Source organism: Phaethon aethereus, assembly GCF_964289735.1.
Source record: "Phaethon aethereus genome assembly, chromosome: 11".
Lineage (NCBI taxonomy): Eukaryota > Metazoa > Chordata > Aves > Phaethontiformes > Phaethontidae > Phaethon > Phaethon aethereus.
The window spans coordinates 14,128,057-14,148,354 of record NC_138587.1 but is presented as its reverse complement, the minus strand read 5'-3'; the positions used below and the strand labels follow the sequence as shown (position 1 = coordinate 14,148,354).

Genomic DNA, 20,298 nt, shown 5'->3' with positions numbered 1-20,298 from the left:
CTGCTTTATTGTCTGGAACAATTCAGTTACAACTATTTTGTGGCAGTAATACCCCGATGATTTTCTCCTCCTCCCCTGAGCTGTCAGCTGGGTAATAAGAACAAATAAACTTGAAAGCCTTCATAATTTTTTAAAAGTATTGCCTCTCTCCTGATTGGGTTTCTTGACGGCAAATCCCCAGTTTGAGGAGATGTGATGTATAGTCCAGCCAGCGGCGGGGGCTCGTGCGAAGCCAGCACGTTCCTGTCGCACACGGGTGCTGCGCTGCCCTTTATTAGATGAGGTTTCGGGGGTGAGCTGCACGTGAGGCTGGGGCTGCTCTGGCATTAGCCTAATGGTGCCAGGAGGGCTCGGGTAGGTGCACGGGGGCCTGGAGGGGGAGAACGTAAATCCCCCCGGGTCACCACATGTGCACAGCTGGCTCAGCGCTGGTGCCGGACCAGCGAAGCTGGAGGCATGTTTCGGTGGCAGAGGGGTTAACCACAGCTGATTACCGATGTTCAGGAATCCTATGGAGTTTATAAATTAATATGCCAGGTTGTCAACCCTCAGTGTTGTGTAAGCGCCATGGGAACTTCTCTCTGGCACATGCTGAGCCGTGCTAGCCACCGCTTTTAGGGCCTAGCTTGGTATTTCCCATGGTGGTCCTGAAACGTGCTCAGCCCAGGCATCGGGGCAGGGACAAGCCCTGCCTGCTCTGCCCACCCCAACACTGCCCAGGTGGTGGCCAGGCCTTGGCTTCTGTGTGGGTGATGGTGGTGGAAGGGAGGCACCAGCCCCACACTGAGAGCCACCGGCCGTGAGGATTCTGCAAGGTGGTTTGGGGACCTGCTGGGTGTGTCGCAGACCCTGCTTTGTGTTCACTTATTTTCCACGCTGGGAGTGGGAGCCTGCTTGCAGTCAAACCCCAAATCAGCAGGCAGCGTGCGCTCTTCCGACCCCCTCGTTTACACTAACGATAATTGATAGGGGACCATCTGTCACCATCGGTGGAACTGAAGCCGGGTGAGAGCTGGTGGTGGTCATGGTTGGTGCGGGAGCACAGGAACATGGGCCATCGGGCAGAGACAGAGCGCTGGTGATGTCAGGATTCAGCACTGCGGCAGCAGCATGTGGGATGCCGCAGCCTCATCCAAAGCCGGTGCAAAGGCCACCACCATGGCAGAGGTCTTCAGACCTGCTGTGCCCAGGGCTCAACACGTCTCCTCTGACCTCCTCCGACCTCCTCCTTGCTGTGCAGATGGCCTGTGCTGTCCAAAGCAGCGTGTGGCTCCAAAGCAGCTGCTCAAATTTCTGTCAAGGGACCGCGGGACCTGGTACAGCCTCGTTAGCTTTCCCGTGGGGTGAGAGCATGTTCGGTTCCCCAGGAGTGTTGGAGAGTGCACATGGCTCCTGTGGTGCTGGGAGCGAGGGCTGAGTGAGCGGAGGAGCCCCATCTCTGGTGTGAATCCATCCCGCTGTTAATTCGTGCATCTTCCGGGCAGCTATGTAGAGGCTGCACAAGGGGTGCTGGTGGTACCCAGCCTGGCGGTGGTGTTGGCACGGGGGTCCCCCTGCTCCCCAGCCCTCCCACCCTGAGTGGCAGCACAGCCCAGTGGCATGAGAAGCTCTTACAGCCCCCTTTAGAGCTGGGATGTGCATGGAGGCACCGTGTGTCCTGTGTACTCCCTGCCCTTCCCTACCCCATCCTAAATTTCCATCATCTCCCAAATTTACTCTATTTTCCTCCCCAACATGGGTCTTTGGTCCCTAGCGTGTGCCCCAGCCGCCATCCCTCGGTCTCCCCTCTCCAACAAGACGCAGCCAAGGATGTTTCCCCCACCGCGGCACACCAAACACTAATGAGGACGTAAACGCCTGTTATTCTTAAGCCTATTACAAGCTTCAGTGGATCAGACTGCGATATTAGTTGATTGAGATCAAACCAACAGCTAAGTTGCAAGGCTGATGCGCTAATGAACCACCCCGATGCAAGGGCCCCAAAGTGAATTTTCCTTGGAAAACAGGGTTCTTTCACAGATGCTGGAAGAAAAACCTGCAACTCCCTCCCCAGTGTTGATGCCTCACCTGGTGGGTGGGGGCGGCTGAGGTCTGCATCAGGGCACGGGAGCGGGCCAGCTAAAGCCCTGCCATGCGCTCAGGTGCCCATGAGTGGCAGAGCCAAGTGGCAGGGGCTGTGACTCTCTCAAGCACATGGTAAAAAACCCATCCCTGAAGACACCAAACTTGGTGCTGCTTGCAGATGGACATGGGCAGGCGGAGGGAGCCATTAGGGCTGCAGAGCATCGGCAGTGCCTCCTGCCAAAATGCTGGAGTTTTCCTGCTTCACCCCTTCTAGCAGCAGGGTGGCTAACCCTGCGGTCTCTTCTCGGCACCTTGGGGAAGCAGCCGGGCCCCGGCGATTCTAGCAGTGGCACAAGGACTGTGCCACAGCAGTGGGGGCGGTGGGCGTTAAGTGGAGGTGTGCACTGAGGGTCGACATCCATGGGCCCCAGGACCCTCACCTGACAAGCTCTGCTTTCAGCTGGGAGGCTCCGAGACCCCCTGCCTGAGGCACGGGCAAACGTCCCTGCTGCACTAGGCAGGACTTGGGGCTCATCACGTCCCCATGGCCAAGCACCAGCCTATGCCATGGCATGCCAGGGTGAGGGGAGGCCGGGCCCTCCCATCAGCAGCCGTCGCTGGAGTTGGCACCACCAGGCCCCGCACACCTGAGGGGCAGCCATGCTCTGAGCCGGCTGGAAGAGCCGGGCTGTGCCGGCAGGCAGCTCGCCCGCTGCCCCTGCCATGCGGGCTGGCGTGCCCTGCCTGGCAGCGCCCGTGCCTCTCGTCAGGGCTGGCGGGCCTCCCTGAGCGCGCCAGCATGCGCTGCACAACGGCCGGCAGGTCTCACCTGAGGGTGGGCACACCGCGCACGGGGGCAGGTGCGCCGCGTGTGGCGGCAGCAACCCTCAACCCCACACCGTGCCTGGCACGGCTGACACCAGGGGACACGTCCCTCACGTGGGGACGGGCTCGTCCCTCGCACGGTGCCCTCTACCCCGCTCACCGGGGCTGCCGCGCCGCGCACAGCACCCGGCCGCCGGCCGCGGGGAGGCGGCACTGCCGCGGCAGGACCCAGGAGCGAGGCTGCCGGCGGCTGCCCGCCCTCCCTCAAGATGGCGGCGGCGGGGCGGGCGGGGGCGCGCGGCGGGGGCGGGGCGGGGCGGGGCGGCGGCGGGAGCCATGTTGGGGCTGCGGGAGGAGCCGCCGCCGCCGCCACCACCCCCGGCAGCAGCAACAGCAGCAGCGGCGGCGCGGGGGGCGGTCATCGTCGCCGCTAGGCGGGGGCGGTGCCGAGCCCAGCCGCCGTGCGCCCGGGCCGGGCGGCGGCCGCCGAGGCACCATGGCGGCGGAGGAGCCGGTGGCCGCCCCGAGCCGCCGCCGCCGCTGCTGCCACCACCGGGGGCTGCCTCCGCTGCTGCTGCCGCCGCTGCTGCTGCTCTCTTTGTTCCCCCCCGGGCTGGGGGCCGCCGCGCCGCCGCCGCCGCCGGGCTGGGCGCCGCCGGCCCGCGGGGGCTGCTCCGCCGCCGTGCTGTGCTGGGCGGCCGCGCTGCCCCCGGGGCTGCCCCCGGCGCCGCGCCGCCGGTCCCCGTTGCGCTGCCCGCCCCGCGCCGCCCCGCCGCGCCCGCTCCCCTTCCCGTCTCCATCCCCGGGGCGGCGCGGCCGGCGCGCAGCCCCCAACCGCCACCCGCTGTTTCCCCAGTACAACTACCAGGCGGAGGTGGCGGAGAACCAGCCGGCGGGGACGGCGGTGGTGGCGGTGGCGGCCCAGGACCCCGACGGGGGCGAGGCGGGGCGGCTGGTGTACTCCATGGACGCCTTGATGAACAGCCGCTCGCGGGAGCTCTTCAGCATCGACCCGCGGGCCGGGCTCATCACCACCACGCAGGCCCTCGACCGTGAGAGCATGGAGCTGCACTATTTCCGCGTGACGGCCGCCGACCATGGGGCACCCCGGCTCTCCGCCACCACCATGGTGGCCATTGCCGTGGCCGACCGCAACGACCACGACCCAGTCTTTGAGCAGGGCGAGTACCGGGAGACCATCCGGGAGAACGTGGAGGAGGGATACCCCATCCTGCAGCTACGGGCCACCGATGTCGACTCCCCACCCAATGCCAACATCCGCTACCGCTTCGTCAATGAGCGGGCCGCCCATGCTGTTTTCGAGATCGACCCTCGCTCCGGCCTCATCACCACCAGTGGGCCGGTGGATAGGGAGAAGATGGAGAGGTACTCCTTGGTGGTGGAGGCCAACGACCAGGGGAGGGAGCCAGGGCCCCGCTCTGCCACGGTCAAGGTCTACATTACGGTCCTTGATGAGAATGACAACACCCCTCAGTTCAGTGAGAAGCGCTACATTGTCCAGGTGAGGGAGGACATACGGCCCCACACTGAGATCCTGCGCGTCACTGCCACGGACCTGGACAAGGACAACAATGCGCTGGTCCACTACAACATCATCAGTGGGAACAGCCGGGGCCAGTTCTCCATTGACAGCATCACTGGGGAGATACAGGTGGTGGCCCCGCTGGATTTTGAGGTGGAGCGGGAATATGCCCTGAGGATCCGGGCTCAGGATGCGGGGCGCCCTCCCCTCTCTAACAACACTGGCATGGCCAGCATCCAGGTGGTGGACATCAACGACCATGCCCCCATCTTTGTCAGCACCCCTTTCCAAATCTCCGTCCTGGAGAACGCTCCCCTTGGCCACTCTGTCATCCACATCCAGGCTGTGGATGCGGACTATGGCGAGAACTCGCGCCTGGAGTACAAGCTGACAGGGGTCTTGGCTGACACACCCTTTGTGGTGAACAGTGCCACAGGGTGGATCACGGTCAGCGGGCCCTTGGACCGGGAGTCGGTTGAGCACTATTTTTTCGGGGTAGAGGCTCGGGACCACGGCTCTCCGTCTTTATCTGCCTCTGCCAGTGTCACCATCACTGTCATGGATGTCAATGACAACCGTCCTGAGTTCACCCAGAAGGAGTACTTCATCCGCCTGAACGAGGATGCAGCCGTGGGTACCAGCGTCCTCAGTGTCACAGCGATCGACCGGGATGTGAACAGTGCCATCACCTACCAGATCACGGGAGGCAACACGCGGAACCGCTTCTCCATCAGCACACAAGGCGGGATGGGGCTCATCACTCTGTCTCTTCCGCTGGACTACAAGCAGGAGAGGCGCTACGTGCTCACCGTGACAGCCTCTGACCGCACCCTGCGTGACAACTGCCATGTTCACATCAACATCACCGATGCCAACACGCACCGGCCGGTGTTCCAGAGTGCTCACTACTCTGTGACCATCAATGAGGACCGGCCTGTGGGCAGCACCGTGGTTGTGATCAGCGCCACAGACGATGATGTGGGGGAAAATGCCCGCATCACATACTACCTAGAAGACAATGTCCCTCAGTTTCGCATTGATCCAGACTCTGGGGCCATCACTCTCCAGGCAGAACTGGACTATGAGGACCAGGTCACCTACACGTTGGCTATCACTGCCAAGGACAATGGGATCCCCCAGAAAGCAGACACTACCTATGTTGAAATCATGGTGAATGATGTTAATGACAACGCCCCCCAGTTTGTCAGCCCTCATTACCAGGGCATGATCTCTGAGGATGCACCTCCCTTCACCAGCGTGCTCCAGATCTCTGCCACTGACCGGGATGCTCACACCAACGGGCGAGTGCAGTACACGTTCCAGAACGGGGAGGATGGGGACGGAGACTTCACCATAGAGCCCACCTCAGGGATCATTCGTACTGTCCGCAGGCTGGACCGTGAGAATGTTCCTGTCTATGAGCTGACTGCATATGCTGTGGACAGGGGCATCCCTTCTCAGCGAACTCCTGTCCATATTCAGGTTACCATTCAGGATGTGAACGACAATGCCCCTGTCTTTCCTGCTGAAGAGTTTGAGGTCTTGGTGAAGGAGAACAGCATCGTAGGCTCTGTCGTGGCCCAAATCACGGCCGTCGACCCAGATGAGGGACCCAATGCCCAGATCATGTACCAAATTGTGGAAGGCAACATCCCTGAGATATTCCAGATGGACATCTTTTCTGGGGAACTCACAGCCTTGATAGACCTGGATTATGAGACAAAACCTGAGTATGTGATTGTAGTGCAGGCCACCTCTGCTCCTCTAGTCAGTAGAGCCACGGTCCACATCAAACTTATTGACCAGAATGACAACAGCCCTGTTCTCAAGAACTTCCAGATCCTGTTCAATAACTACGTCTCAAATAAGTCCAACACCTTCCCCTCAGGGGTCATAGGGAAGGTCCCGGCTTATGACCCAGATGTGTCTGACCGCCTCTTCTACACCTTTGAGCGGGGAAATGAACTGCACTTGTTGATTGTAAATCAATCAAGTGGGGAGCTGAGGCTGAGCCGTAAGCTGGACAACAACCGTCCACTCATGGCCTCCATGCTGGTGACCGTCACAGGTAGGATGTGGAAATCATTAAACCTTTAGTGCAGCACCTTTGGGGCGTTCTGTGTGGTCCCCCTTGGGCAGCCTGTTCTGTGTCGGGTGGGGCAGGTTGGGGACTGGCAAAAAGATTTGAACTGGGAGTCGCTTCAAATTGGGAAATGCTGGAGGGGCTGGGAAGGGTGGCAGTGGGGGCATGCTGCAGGGGAGTGCTTTGTAAGGGGGCCAAGGCCAGTGGTGGTCTGCAAGAACAAAGCATCGTTACTCAGCTGTGAGTATTGCTTGTAGCCACTAGCGAGACACCTTTGGAGGTGCTGTCACTAGCAAGGCTGTGATGTGTGCCCTAAGGTTCTGGCCAGGCAAGCAGCCGGTTCCTGGGGTGGCCAAGCCACCAGCCCAGGGGCTGGCGTGCTGCTGCGCTCCCAAACCCAGGTGGATCTTCTCCCTGCTGGGACCGAGCGCTTCCCTGGCTGTGCTTGGGAGGGAGGGATCGAACTTGGTGTGAAGGGGGCCCTCTTAAAAATACCTGTCTGCAAACAGTTCAGTCCAGATTGTGGCTGTGGCAGCTACCAACAGCTGCGCTTTCTGGTGCAGCTTCTAAAACCTGGTACCACCTTTCTGCAGCCAACTTAGCGTTGCAGGGGACAGCTGTGACAAACCTCAGAGCGCGGTGCTTAAAACTCTCACGTCATGTGTCTTGCTGGAGTATCCAAATTCAGATGCTATCGGTAGCTGCCGGGGTGGTTTTAGGGAGTGTTGGAGTCCCCTCCAACCAAGCTCAAGGCAGGGCATAGATGGACTTAGGGGCTTGTGTGTGAGCAAGCGAGGTTTGGACCTGGAGCTCCCTGCTGCCTGAGCTTTGCCTTCACCATGAGCCTTCTTTGCTTGTGGATGCGTGATCTGAAATGGAGGCATCCGTCCATCGCTGAACCGAGGAGCGGCTCTGGGGGAGGGAGGGCAAGAACTCCTTTGGAGGGGCCAAGCGCCGAATTACCAAGAGTGCCTGGGGAGCTGTACGTTAAATCGTGATGCTCTTCTGACCCTTGACTACCAGCTGTCCTCCCTTTTCACCCTCTATCTGGCTTATTCAGTGATGGGAGGATTTCTTTCAAAAGATGGAGTGAGGGTTTTAAGAGGAGACCTCTACGAGGCAATTCTGCATGGCCAGCGCCAGCCCGTCGGTGGATTGGGGCTCTTTGGGGGTTAATCGTAACTGCGGGGCTGGCTGAGAGCGGGTGCAAGCACACACGTGCTCATCACTGGAGATGGGGAGTTGTTTTGACCTTTCCAGCTTTTGCCGAGTGTGTTTATGCAATCCCAGCCTCCTTGCACACTTAACCCTGCACAAAGGCAGGAGACAATCGTGTCCCGAAGTCCTGTGGCGAGGGGGCACTTGCAAGTAGAGTGTCATCATCTTCCAGCGGGAAGGGAGACTGGGAGACGTCCACTCGCGAAGGAGGGGAGACGATGGAAGGGGAAGAGCTGTACTGGAGAGGGAAGCGAGACACTGGAAAATGGGCCTTTTGTTGGCTTTGATATTAGCTGTGGAGCTCTGGTTTGGTTTTTCCTTCTTTATTGTTCGAACTCCCTCCCGCCCAGCTGGCAGCCCAGTCGGCTGTCGCTGTGTGCAGGGGGAGAGTGGGTGGGTGGGTTTGCAGAGCTGACGGCCAGGACATTCAGACCCGGCTGCATTGTTTGCCCGAGTGCAGTGCCGCGCTGGAGCACCTTCCTCCTGCTGGAAGGCAACAATAGCACCGAGGTGGGTGCCCTGAGGGTCAGCATCCCAGCAGGGAGCGGCTTCCCTGCCTGCCTGTGAGCTTTATGGTCCCTTTGAGGGAGGCTGGATCCCCCTAAATCACAGGGCAAGGGGCCCTTCTGCCTGCCTGTGAGCTGTGTGTGTTCTCAGCTCAGCCCCTTGTAGAAGGCAGGGAAGGCTTGGGCCATCACAAACCAGTGCCTTTCCAGAGAGATTGACAGCCTCAAAACTGACCCCTGCTCTTAGCTGACATGTGGGCACCTATGGCTGCTAAAAATGGCTTTCGGCTGCTGAGGATGCAGGACAGTGGGGTGGTGGGGCTGTGTCCATGGCCAGCAGCACTGTGTGAGATCGGGGCGTTGCAGGAGACTGACGTGGTGTTAACTTCAAACCATTCCAGACTGCTTTCACTGGACCAGGCTGCTGGGCTGGTGGCAAGGGTGGAGGCTCAGCCGCACTCAGCTGTGGTTGCTGTGTTGCCCCTGTTCCCCTCGAGCTCTTTGTGCACAGCTCCCCTCGGCCTGCAGCCCAGGAGCTTGCCCTGGAGAGGGGACCCATTTGTCCAACATGTCTCACCTAAAATCCCAGCCTGGCAGGGAAGACCCTCCTAGAGCACATTTGTCCTGACTCCTATGTCTGAACACATCAGAGCCATCTTTTCAAGATGGGGAAGGGTCCCAGGGCTGCCCTGGCCTTTCACAACTTGAATGCCTCTCCTCTTTTGAGGAGCTCGATCTCAAGAGTTTCCTCTCCTCTTAGGTCCGTCACAGCTGGAGGTGCTGACCATGAAATAGGGGTAGGAGACTTACGGATTTCTGTTCCTCGTTAGGGAATGATTTTTGAGTCTTCTTGGTTATTATATTTTAGTCCCTATCTTTAGAGCTGCTGGGAGAGTGATATTCATACTCTGCACTGTGTGAGGGGAGTCTGATTTACTTCCAAGATCTCTTAGTTTGTCAAAGGGACATCAAAATCTTGAGAAGTCTGCCAGAGTGTTTCAGAAGTGGTGAAGAACATTCACCTTACCCATATCTGTCTCCTCCTTTCCTGGCTTCTCCATCTTGGAAGCATTTTACTGTGCCTCAGCTGCAAATGTGAAAGCTACCCCTGTCTGTCCTTGCCGTCTCTGGGGTGGCCGCTCGGGCTGTTGCAGTCAGAGCGGTGGCTTTCACTTTCTCAGACCCCGGCTCTGCCGCTCAGAACAGGACAGGCAGCTATGCACTAGAGCCCTTTTCTGAGCTCCTGGTCCCCTTGAGTGAAGGACAGGGGTGCATCCCCCTCCTGGCTCAGGGAGGCTGTTCGAGCTGAGCTGCCTTGTTCCTGATCCCTGGAGCTCCATGGGAGGCTGAAGGACAAAATGTTTGCTGTAGGCAAGGGGAAAGTCCTGCCAGTGGCTCCAAGGCTCTTGGGGTGGGAGCTTGCCTGGAGCCCATGCCTCATGCTGCACAGCGGGCTGGGGTGCTGCCTGGCGATCGGAGAGCCTCTGGCAGCACGGGGGGACCATAGGGCAGCCTACGTTGGGTGGCAGTTGGCAGCCCTGCTCCCCCCCGAGGAATTTCCAGCATGGGTCTGGAGCTCCATTCCCAGGCTGACAGCACAGCCCCCCAGGAGGAGCCTGCTGCCCATCCCGCTCTCCGGCTGGAGTTCTTGTCTCTGTAGCTTTGCTGCTTTTGAAGCTGGTAATTGTCGATCTTGGAAGTCCAAACACGATGACCCGGTTCTGCCCAGCATGGGGGTTAGAGCCCCTCACGTCCCTTCTCCCTCCTCCTTTCCCTGTAGGCGTGTTTCCAGGGCTTCTCACTCTGTTGCATGAATATTCACCAGGCACCAGCTCTCCAGCCACAGGATTTAATCAGAAAGGCTGAGCATTCACGATTAAAATGCTTCCCAGGGGGGTCAGTGCCTCCAGCCAGCTTTGGGCTTTCTTCTTCCCCCACATTTGCAGCAGGTCATTCTCTTAACCATCTGCTTCCCCTTGCACAGAGCCGAGGGAGAGGCTGCCCTGGGTGTGACGCTGAGGTGGGACGGCATGTTATGGGGTGGCTTACCTGGGAGGGCTGTGGGACCAGGGTTGGCCCCGCATTGCTGCGGGGAAGCATGAAGGGGGCACTTGGGCTGGCAACACCAAAGGCGTCGGGCACCCTGCAGCCTGCCTTTTCCCCCAGCCACGTCCTTTTTGCTCCTGGGAGGCATTGCTGGCCTTCAGCCTGCCCCAGGACTCAGCATCACATCAGCTGAGGCCTAATAACAGCCATAAATCAGGCAGACGTCTGCCTGCCTATTGCTGGGCACTGAGCAGCCCGCAGGGAGAGCCAGAGCTGTGCCTCGAGCCTTGAGGCTGCTTCTGGGTGAACCGTGAGCCAGAGAGAGGAGAGCAGGAGGCAGGGCTAGAACCAAGCTCATACTTGCCTTGGCCAGAGAGGCAAACTGCGAGGAAGGGACAAAGGGAGAGGAGAGGGAGCGGGGACACGGTGCAGCTTCGCGCTGAGAAGGGAGCTGGTGTCAAAGTGGTGGCATCCTGGGGTGCTGCCTCACCAGGTGGTCCCTCAGGAAGGGATGACAGGCTGCTGGTGGCTTGGGGAGTGTCTTATGCCAAGTGCGGCTGAGCAAGGCTTTCCCCTCGCTCCTGCCTCCCCAGGTCTGGGTGGTCTCGGCAGCCTGTGAGCTTCTTGCAGAGAGAAGGTGCCTCGGGGGAGGCAGGTGATGATGCCAGTTCCTTCTACTGAGCCCAGGCTGGTCTAAATCCCCTGGCACGTCCAGCCAGGCGCTGGATGGAGCTATTTGGTAACCGCTGCTTGTGCTGCCCTCGATGTCAGAGACGGCAGGGTGTCACACAGAGGAGTGGTTTGTGGCCCTGCTTCCATATGGGGTGGGAGCAGTTTGATTTCAGAGAGGAGCGACCCCCCTTCCCCCAGCAGATTAGCTCCAGGGTGACTGTACTGGCACCGCTGCTCCCCCAGCCCGGCGGAGCCTTATCTCCAGAGCACCAGCCCCGGCACGCAGGCTGGTGCTTGTGCGGGAATTTGCAGGGTCGTCAGAAAGCTTTCACCTTCTGAAGAGTAGAAGAGAAAGAGGGGAAAAAAGGGAGATATTTCAATCTATAAATCCTCCTGCACTGCAAACTTCAAATGGGGCTGAGGGAAATCAAAAGGCTTTGCAGTGCAGCAGCTGTGGGAAGAGAGGAACGGTGAAGGCAGGTTTGCACATCAGGCTTGGAGCTGGGGCACGGGCAGGGGAGAGGGGGCTGACATTTACACCCCTGGGGCTGGCTGGGGAAGCCTGCTGCCCCTCATGCCACCTTGCACTGGGCTGCAGGAGATGAAGCAGTGCTGAGCAGGGTCTGGCTGGGTTTGCCAGGCTTGTTCCTCATGTGGCCTTGGTGCGAGCTGGCCAGGGCTGCCTGGTGGCAATGGTCCGGTCTGTTAGTCTGTCCTGTGTGTCCTGGTAGCGGCACTCATTTGAGCAGCCACCCAGGCTGCATCTGTGTGCAGGAGATGTGCCCTTCCCGTGCTTGGAAGCATGGGCAGGGGACGCATGGCGGCACAGGGCTGTGCTGCACCTTCACACAGCTGAGGACAGGGTCACCTGGAAGATTGTGGGTCTCCTCCCTGTGCTGAACAACACAGGGTGGTGTCATACCCAGGCTGAGAGAGGGGCAGAGATTACAGTGTGTGAGTAAACAAGCAGCTTTCCTGTGTTCACACCAGTAACACGCTGTGGTCCCTCTGGGGCCTCCACGGGCTAGACCGGACCATAGCACCTTTGGTGCAGGGTCCTTCTGATAGGGTGGTCACGCCAGTGTGCTGGGTTATAACCCACACAGCTGGCCCCGGGGCTGTGAGCAGCCAGAGCTGCTGAGGGCTCATCGTTCAGCTTTCCGGCTGCAAGGCGAAGGGGCAGAGCGTGAGCAGCCCAGCCCTGGGCGCCTGGTTTGCCCATGCCAGCGTGTGCTGGGGGACAGGTGAGGGCTGGGGGCTGCTCTCGGTGGTGCTGGGGATATCTTTGCTTTAGCCGCTCTTCCCGTGAGCCAAGATCCACTCCCCTGCCTACCTTTTCAGAAGCCCATCTCCCATGTCAGCGTTTAAATTGGGGCCCAGAGTGCTGAACCTGACATGGATGCCCGGGGGAGGATGCACGAGGCTGTGTCTGCAGAGCTGATTTGCCAGCCGGGGTCATCATGGCAGTCAGGGGAAGGGGAGCATCCCAGAAAACTTCTTGCCCATTGTTCGGGTGGCCTTGCCTACGGGGAGGCACAGGCAGGCGAATGCGGTGTCCCCAGGGGAAGGGGGTGGCTTACGTTTGTCACTCGTGTAGGGGATGTTACAGCAAGGCTTGGTACCTAGGGATAGTCCTGGGAGTCACCGCTGATGTAAATATTGTCTCAGGACGAAGAGAGAAAGCCAGGTTTCCAAGGAAACATGGGGGTTTGGGGCTATCTGGTGCATGTGAGGTGGGAGATGAGAACAGCAAGGCAACACCCATGTGCTGCCGATGCCTGTGGGTCATTAGCATTGGGGTGCTGGCAATGGACTGGAAGACAGATCACCCCATTTCACCAGGAACAGTGAGGCTCTTGACAAGCCTCATCAAGTGTTTCTGGAGGCACAGAGGTTGGCACAGGGAGCTTGCACAGTCCTTGCCTCGCTGTACCGAAGGCCAGCTCTGCCTATCAGAGCCTGTGCTGAGGGCAGAGGGTCCAGGGGGACTGGGGGAGAGAAGGTATCCTGGAGCAGCAGACAGGCTTCTCCTCCCTGGATGCCCCAGCCAAAGCTGCTGGCAAAGGTGCCTGAGGTGCCCTGAGTGAGGGGGACATCGGCAGCGTGTGGCGGTGATGCTGTGTTTTGGGTTTTCTTCTGGCAAAGCTACTGACTGGGGTCATGTGAAAAGGAGAGGTAATGACTGAAAAATAAAACCACTGCCTGAACTTCTGCCTGGGCAGAGAGGGGGAAGAGCAGCAGCCCCAGCAAAGGGCGAGGCAGTTTGCATTTGGGCGGTGTAAAGTGGTGAGGCCGGGGAATGGGCTGGGGCAGTTGTGCTCTAGAAGGGACCAATGGGGGTTTTATCTGAGCAAGGGACGGGGCTTGCTGCCCGGCAGGTCCCCAGCTGGGGTGATTTCAGTCTGTGTCCTGCTGGGAAGGGTGCTTTGTGCCGGCCTGCGCTTGTCGCAGTGTTTGCTGGAGGAATTAGGAATGTGGTCACATCTGTCTGTCTGGCCAGTATTTCCTAACTTGCTACAGGGTATGTCCTTCCAAGGCAGCAGGACTTTTTGGATTTCTGGGTGGGGGCTGGGTAGGTGGGGTGAGGCAGGGGGCCCAAATTGTGTAGGTGCTGTGGTGGGAGCTGCGCCATCGTCTGTCCAGGCTGGTGCTGCGCTGCCTGTGCCCCTGCAGGCTGGGCTGCTGGCATCTGAGTGTGCCTAACGTGGGGCTGAGATGCTGCTAATGGCCAAGGTCCTGGCAGAGGGCAGGCAGGCATGCTCCGAGCGTGCGTGCACACTCTCGTGTTCATGTCTGGGAGATCGCTCGCGTGGTGCAGGGTCCCAAGGGGAGGGAGTTTGTTTCCAAGGAAAATAAAGATTAAAGAGAATTAAACAAACCGGAGATGGGCCAAGGGAGGAAGAGATGCAGAGCAGATGGTGAGAAGAGGGGAAGCAGGGAGACTGGCACAAAAGCCTTGGAGACCCTAGAGGAGAGAGGAAGGAAACGGCAGGAGGAGAGCGCAGGGAAAGGCAGTGTGGGGGAGGCAGACAGGGCGCAGCGGGGAGGCAAAACACCCTGGGCCCTGGCATTGGCTCCTGTGTTTGCCCAACCTCCTGCTGGGACTTCCTTCTGCCTGATTCTCGCCAGCATCTTTGTTCCTGAGAGCTCAGTTTGCTGCCGAGATCCCAGAGAGGAAACCTGAGAGTTATCTCAGTGGAGAGCCTGATGGGAGGGAGAAGGTGCAGCCACACCGACCACAATTCCTCCAGCCCAGGTGGCACCCTGCTAGCCCCGTGGGCTGTGGCTCCAAGCTTCTTTAGCCAAGGATTCGACCCTTTTTGGGGCTGTGCTGGGGTGCAGGCATGGGAGGGAGGAGACCCTCCAAAGCAGCAGGCGGAGACCTGCAGCATGACCCTGTTCCCTCCCACAGATGGGATCCACAGCGTGACGGCCCAGTGTGTCCTGCGGGTGATCATCATCACGGAGGACATGTTGGCCAACAGCATCACGGTGCGTCTGGAGAACATGTGGCAGGAGCGCTTCCTCTCCCCGCTGCTGTCCACCTTCCTGGAAGGGGTGGCCACTGTGCTCGCGACGCCCAAGGAGGACATCTTCATCTTCAACATCCAGAATGACACGGATGTGGGCGGCACAGTGCTCAATGTCAGCTTCTCGGCCCTGGCACCGCGGGGCGGGCGCTACTTCAGCTCGGAGGAGCTGGAGGAGCAGCTGTACATGAAGCGCATGGCGCTGACGGGTGCCTCCATGCTGGAGGTGCTGCCTTTTGATGACAACGTCTGCCTGCGGGAGCCCTGCCAGAACTACATGAAGTGCATCTCCGTCCTCAAGTTCGACAGCTCAGCCCCCTTCATTGCCTCCCCCTCTACCCTCTTTCGGCCCATCCACCCCATCACTGGCCTGCGATGCCGCTGCCCGCAGGGCTTCACTGGGGACTACTGCGAAACGGAGATCAACCTCTGCTACTCCAACCCCTGCCTGAATGGCGGCATCTGCACCCGCAAGGAGGGGGGATATACATGCGTTTGTCGCCAGCACTTCAGCGGTGAGTGCCTGGAGCTGGGGGCTGCAGGGGCAGTGGGTGAGCGGACCCTTTGGCATTGCCATCACTGTGGTGGGGTGCTCTTCCCAGCAGGGCGGTGGGTGGCAGAGCCCCTCTTTGGTCCGGCTCTGCTCCCGGCTCTCCGTGTTTCCATGGCACTGGATGTGCAGGGCTGATGTTGCCATAGAGATCTGTCTTGTAGGGAGGTGGCATGGAGGACTTTTGGGGACCCTGGCCGCCACCTCCCAGCCTTTTTCACAGAGCAGGAGGACCAGGCTGAGGCACAGGACGCTCATCGGCCCTGCCCCATGCCAGTGGCGTGACAGGCTCTGGAACCATTGGAAGTGCTGGTTTCAGCCTGTGCCAGTCTTCAGCTGGACTGGCAGGGGTGTGGAGCCCACGCTGGCCCCATGTGTGATGGATGAGCTGCTGCTCACCCAAAACAGAAGAGGAGGCTGGGCCTCCCTGCCCCACGAGGCATGACCTGATCCAGGCAGATCTGATCCTAGCCATGGGGGGAATCCCTGGGCTGGCCAGTGGCTTGTTGCCACAAGTCCCCAACAGGCTGTGGAGACCCACGCCCAGCCACTGGCAACCTGGGGATGAGGGAAGATGGCCTGTGGCTACTGGGGAGGGGGCCCCTGCCTTGCCCTCCCTGCTGGAAGGGAGCATGGCAGCAGATGGCTGCCTTGGAGCTGCTCTCCTGCCGGTGGCTCCTGGTGAGATAAGCAGAGTCAGTGGTAATTAACCCCCAGCATTTGAAGCGTGAACAGCCATTAGCAGAAGGGTTAATGAGCTCGTTTCCCTGTCACTTCATGCTGTCTCCTCATCCTCCTTGCCTGCCATGGAGCAAGTAATGGGAGCAGGGCCTGGGGCGTAGGACTGCAGCTGAGCAGTTCCCTGCATGCTGCAGGGACAGCATGGGAAAAGGGGCTGGCCAGACCCCCTGCACCGCACTGCTGAGCTGGCTCGGGGGACCCCTGTTACCAACGCCAGCAAGGTACAAGGGTCTTTGGTTTCCCTCATCTAGCTGGCTTCCACTTAGCTTTTGCTCCTATGTCAGAGCCTGCACGCAGAGGTAGGAGGCTCCTGGTGCTGTGGGTGAGACTTTCATAGCTATTGGCAGGGGTGCTCAGTGGCACTGGGCTGTCCCCTCACCCTGGAGCCAGGACTGCGATGCCTTTCTTAGGCCTCTGTCGTGGCAGTGCCCAAGGAAGCACCCTCAGCATTGCTAGGACTTCCCTGGCTTGTCCTTGCCTTTCCATCCTTAAGACTGTATAGCCCAGCTGTGGCTGGTCCCCTCCTATCCCATTCCCATGCCACCCTGGGTCCAAACTTGCCCCCTTTGGCTGGAGCTGGCATCTCGTCCAGCCCAGGGGCTCAGGCTGCAGGGCTGGTGGTGGTAGCTAGCTTGCTGGCTGCTGTGGGGAACACCTGGGTTGTCACACCCTTTGCCTGCCCCCAGCCACCCCACAAACTCCTGTCCCTTGGCTACCCTGCCCCAAACCCAGGCTGAGGTCTGCACTCCTGGGGCAAGCAGTGGGTGGGTGGCCACTGTGTGCCCCTGGCCCAGGATGTGTGCCAAGACTCCCGTCTCGCTCCCCCCAGGTGACAACTGTGAAGTGGACAGCCGCTCGGGGCGCTGCGTGCCCGGTGTGTGCCGCAATGGCGGTACCTGCACCAACGGCGCTGACGGGGGCTTCCGCTGCCAGTGCCCGGTGGGTGGCTTTGAGATGCCCTTCTGCGAGGTGTCCACGCGTTCCTTCCCACCGCGATCCTTCGTCATGTTCCGGGGCCTGCGCCAGCGCTTCCACCTCACCCTCACCCTCTCGTGAGTCCTCTCCCTCCTCCACTGGATGCCAGCACACACTGGCTTGCCCGGCCCTGCTCTGGTGGCTCTTGTGCACCCTGGGCCTGTCCAGGGACTTGCTGATGCTCTCCAGATCCCTGTGTTACTGGCTTTGCCTCGCCATGGGGCTGGCCTGGCACCTTTAGCCAAAGGGCTCTGCATCTGCACTGGCATGTCTCCCCTGGCATCAGCTCGTCCCTCCCTTCAGTGTCTCTGCCCTTCCTTGCTGCCAGATCTCTGCCTTCATTCCAGGCCCTTCCATGCTCCCAAAGCATCTGCTGGATCAAGCTCCCAGCCCCCTTCCAGTTGGGCTTGCACCTGGGGCCAGGCCCAGGTCTCATCCCGTCCCTATGCCGGGATACTGGTGCCGTGCCATGGGAGAGCGGTGATCTCCATGTGCTCCTTGTGCACACCCTGCCCTCCCGCTTCCTCCCTTTCCCCAGGTTCAGCACCGTGGAGCCCAGCGGCCTCCTGCTCTACAATGGGCGCCTAAACGAGAGGCACGACTTCCTGGCGGTGGAGATCATCCAGGGGCAGGTCCAGCTGAAATACTCCACAGGTAGGCTCATCCCTGCCTGTCGCGGGATTTGTGCCGTGGGAGCTGCAAGAATGCCTGCGCTGAGTGGGGAGAGCAGGCTGCTGCCCTGGATGGAGCCCGCGCTAAGGGAGACGGGGTTGAGAGGGGTGTCGGTGAGCATCAGTGGGTGGCACAGAGTATGGGTGTCTATCTCGGGACCCTCCCTAGGCTTATGCATGCAAGCGCAGGAAGAGGGTGTGAGCACAAACTGGGATAAACACTTTTGAGGTCTTCCTTGCCGTTCTGCCCCGTTATGTCATTGGGAGCTTCATCTCCTGCCTTGTCATGAACCTGTCTGGAGAGTAGGAGCCTCTTGGGAGGGTGTTTGCTATCCTGTTGGTCTCGCCCCTGCTGCCTTGTGCCACTGCTGTGCCCATCCTGCCTGCCCCAAGCGGTGTCGGGCTCAGATGCCAGGAGCACTGGGCCCTCGTATTAACAACTGGGGCTACCCTCCCGTCCTGTGCCCAGTGTTCCTCCCCTCTACCCTGCATGCAGTGCCTGGTGGCCATCCTGCTGCTGCTCTGGCTGCACTGGTCTCCTCAGGGCAAGGCCCAACAGCGAGTTGCTGGCAAGGGGCTGGCCACACAGTGCCAGGGCACTCCAGCCATCAGCCTGGACAGGGGAGCCATCCCAGGGTGCTGGCTGCCGGTCCCAGGGCTACAATTCCCCCCACCCTGGTCCTGCCCCAAGACTGCAGCAGGCGGGGACTCGCGTGCTGAGCTTGCCTCTCTGAAGCTGTTCTCCACCCCTGTGTGAGGCCATGAGCAACATGGAGGGTTTGGCATGTGCAGGAGGGGCGGGTGCGTCCAAGGGCTGTCCGGCTTTCCTTAGCGTGCCGTCACCCCTGTCTCCGCAGGAGAGTCCAGCACGGTGGTGAGCCCCTACCTGCCGGGGGGTGTGAGTGATGGGCAGTGGCACACACTGCAGCTCCGCTACTACAACAAGGTACGTGTGCCGTGGCTGTCCCCCCAAGCGCGTGGGTCTCTCTCCCTGTGAGGTGTGAGTGAGCGGCTCTGGCGCTCTCCTGTGCTCTGGCCCTGCCCCATGTGGGAGGCTGTGAAGAGAAGGTGGTTTTCTGCCCTTGGGGATGGGTGCAGTGGAGCAGACAGCCGGGTGCAGGGGGAGACTGACCCTCAGGACCACGCTTGGAGGCGGCAGGAATGCGCTTCGCACAGCACTGTCACCCGTATCCATCTCTGGCACTGCTTGCTGGGCTTGGCCAGAGATGTCCTTCCTGCTTCGCAGCAGCGCAGCGGTGCCTGGGCTATGCTCAGACCCTTTCCTTGCTGTCGTGCAAGCCCTTGGGTGCCTGGATCTGGGGGCATGTGTGCTGCTAATGCCCCGTGTTTGGTTTCAGCCCAAGGTCAGCACCCTGGGGGTGGTACAGGGCCCCTCCAAGGACAAGGTGGCCATCTTGACAGTGGACGAATGTGATGCCTCAGTGGCCCTGCAGTTTGGCAGCAAAATCGGGAACTACTCCTGTGCCGCAGAGGGTGTGCAGACCAGCTCGAAGAAGTGAGTTCCACAGGGACTGTGTGGGGAGAGGAGCAGGGCACCTGTGTCCTCTGCAGAGTCAGCCCTTCATATCTGGGATGGCTGTAGTTCCAGGGGCCTCGGCTGTGTGTGTCTGTCCCTAGGGATGTCTGCTTCCCAGCCCCTCATGCTGGGGAGCCAGCCAGCCAGCCTGAGGTTGCTGTGGTTCTTAAAGCCCTGGGCTTCTGTCCTTGTAGGTCCCTGGACCTCACAGGTCCCTTGCTCCTTGGAGGGGTCCCCAACCTGCCGGAAAACTTCCCTGTCACTCACCGGGACTTTGTGGGATGCATGAGAGACCTATACATTGACAGCAAACGCATCGACCTGGCCTCCTACATTGCCAACAACGGAACTGCTGCAGGTACCAGTGCCTCTGCTCCTGCCAGCCCCTGCCCTGGGAATCGCTCTTCCTGCTCACGCAGCAGCACTGCCAGGCTGTAACGGTATCACAGCAGCACAGCTGGAGCTGAGCAGCTTCCCATCAGAGAATGAGGCCTCCGGATCCCCCTATATGAGCCAGTCCCTTGGCCAGTCCCCCACCAGCTAATGGTCTGGGAATGTCTCCTGATCCCAAGTGCAGAGCCTGCAGAACTGGCCTGTCTGGGAGATGCTAGGTAGTCAGTCCAGCTCCAGTGTCTTTCTTGTGGCATAAGGAGCAGCAACAGCTTCAATCGTCATCCCTGAGCAGGCAAGGTCTGTGCTGAGATGCTGAGTGGCTGGGCTTTCCCCTCTGGCAGCCAAGGAAAGGGCTGAGGGGCAATGGTGTCTCCCCATGTGGGTTGGAGGGAGGTGGTGAGCAGGTCAAAGCTCATGTGGGTGACTTTGATATCTCCAGGCTGCCATGCCAAGCACACGTTCTGTGACTCCAGCCCCTGCAAGAATGGTGGCACCTGCTCTGTCAGCTGGGGGACCTACTCCTGCCTCTGTCCTGTTGGCTTCGGGGGCAAAGACTGCCGCCACCGTGAGTGAGCGGGTGCTGCTGGGCATGGGCAGGGTGGGTACGGGCAAGACTGTGCTGGTTTTGCTGTGGAAGCAGGGTAAGGGGCCCATGTGAGATGAACTAGCTATGTTGTCCCTGCATCTAGTGCTCCCTGTGTAGTGCCCACCTTTCTCCTCACCTCCACTTTCCTTTCCAGCCATGCACCATGCCCACTATTTCCAGGGCAACAGTGTCCTGACTTGGGACTTCAAGACAGACATGAAGATCTCAGTGCCGTGGTACCTGGGGCTGGCGTTTCGGACACGCCAGCCAGACGGGGTGCTTCTGCAGGCCTATGCTGGCCAGTACACCACCCTGCTTTGCCAGGTAGGGCCACCGCCTCGGCTGCAGCACCATGACC

General features: G+C 60.0%; 1 protein-coding gene across 1 annotated transcript in view; it reads left to right on the top strand.

Moving 5' to 3' along the window:
* Window positions 1-3,385: 3,385 nt before the first annotated feature.
* The window catches only part of CELSR3 (cadherin EGF LAG seven-pass G-type receptor 3), a gene marked incomplete at both ends in the record, with an annotated part of 32,244 nt that continues 15,331 nt past the window's right edge, over window positions 3,386-20,298 (top strand). The window contains 9 exon segments of the mRNA XM_082004434.1: window positions 3,386-6,500; window positions 14,370-15,002; window positions 16,608-16,830; window positions 17,292-17,407; window positions 18,282-18,370; window positions 18,783-18,940; window positions 19,156-19,319; window positions 19,794-19,919; window positions 20,095-20,264. Coding sequence (XP_081860560.1) covers window positions 3,386-6,500; window positions 14,370-15,002; window positions 16,608-16,830; window positions 17,292-17,407; window positions 18,282-18,370; window positions 18,783-18,940; window positions 19,156-19,319; window positions 19,794-19,919; window positions 20,095-20,264 — 4,794 coding nt within the window.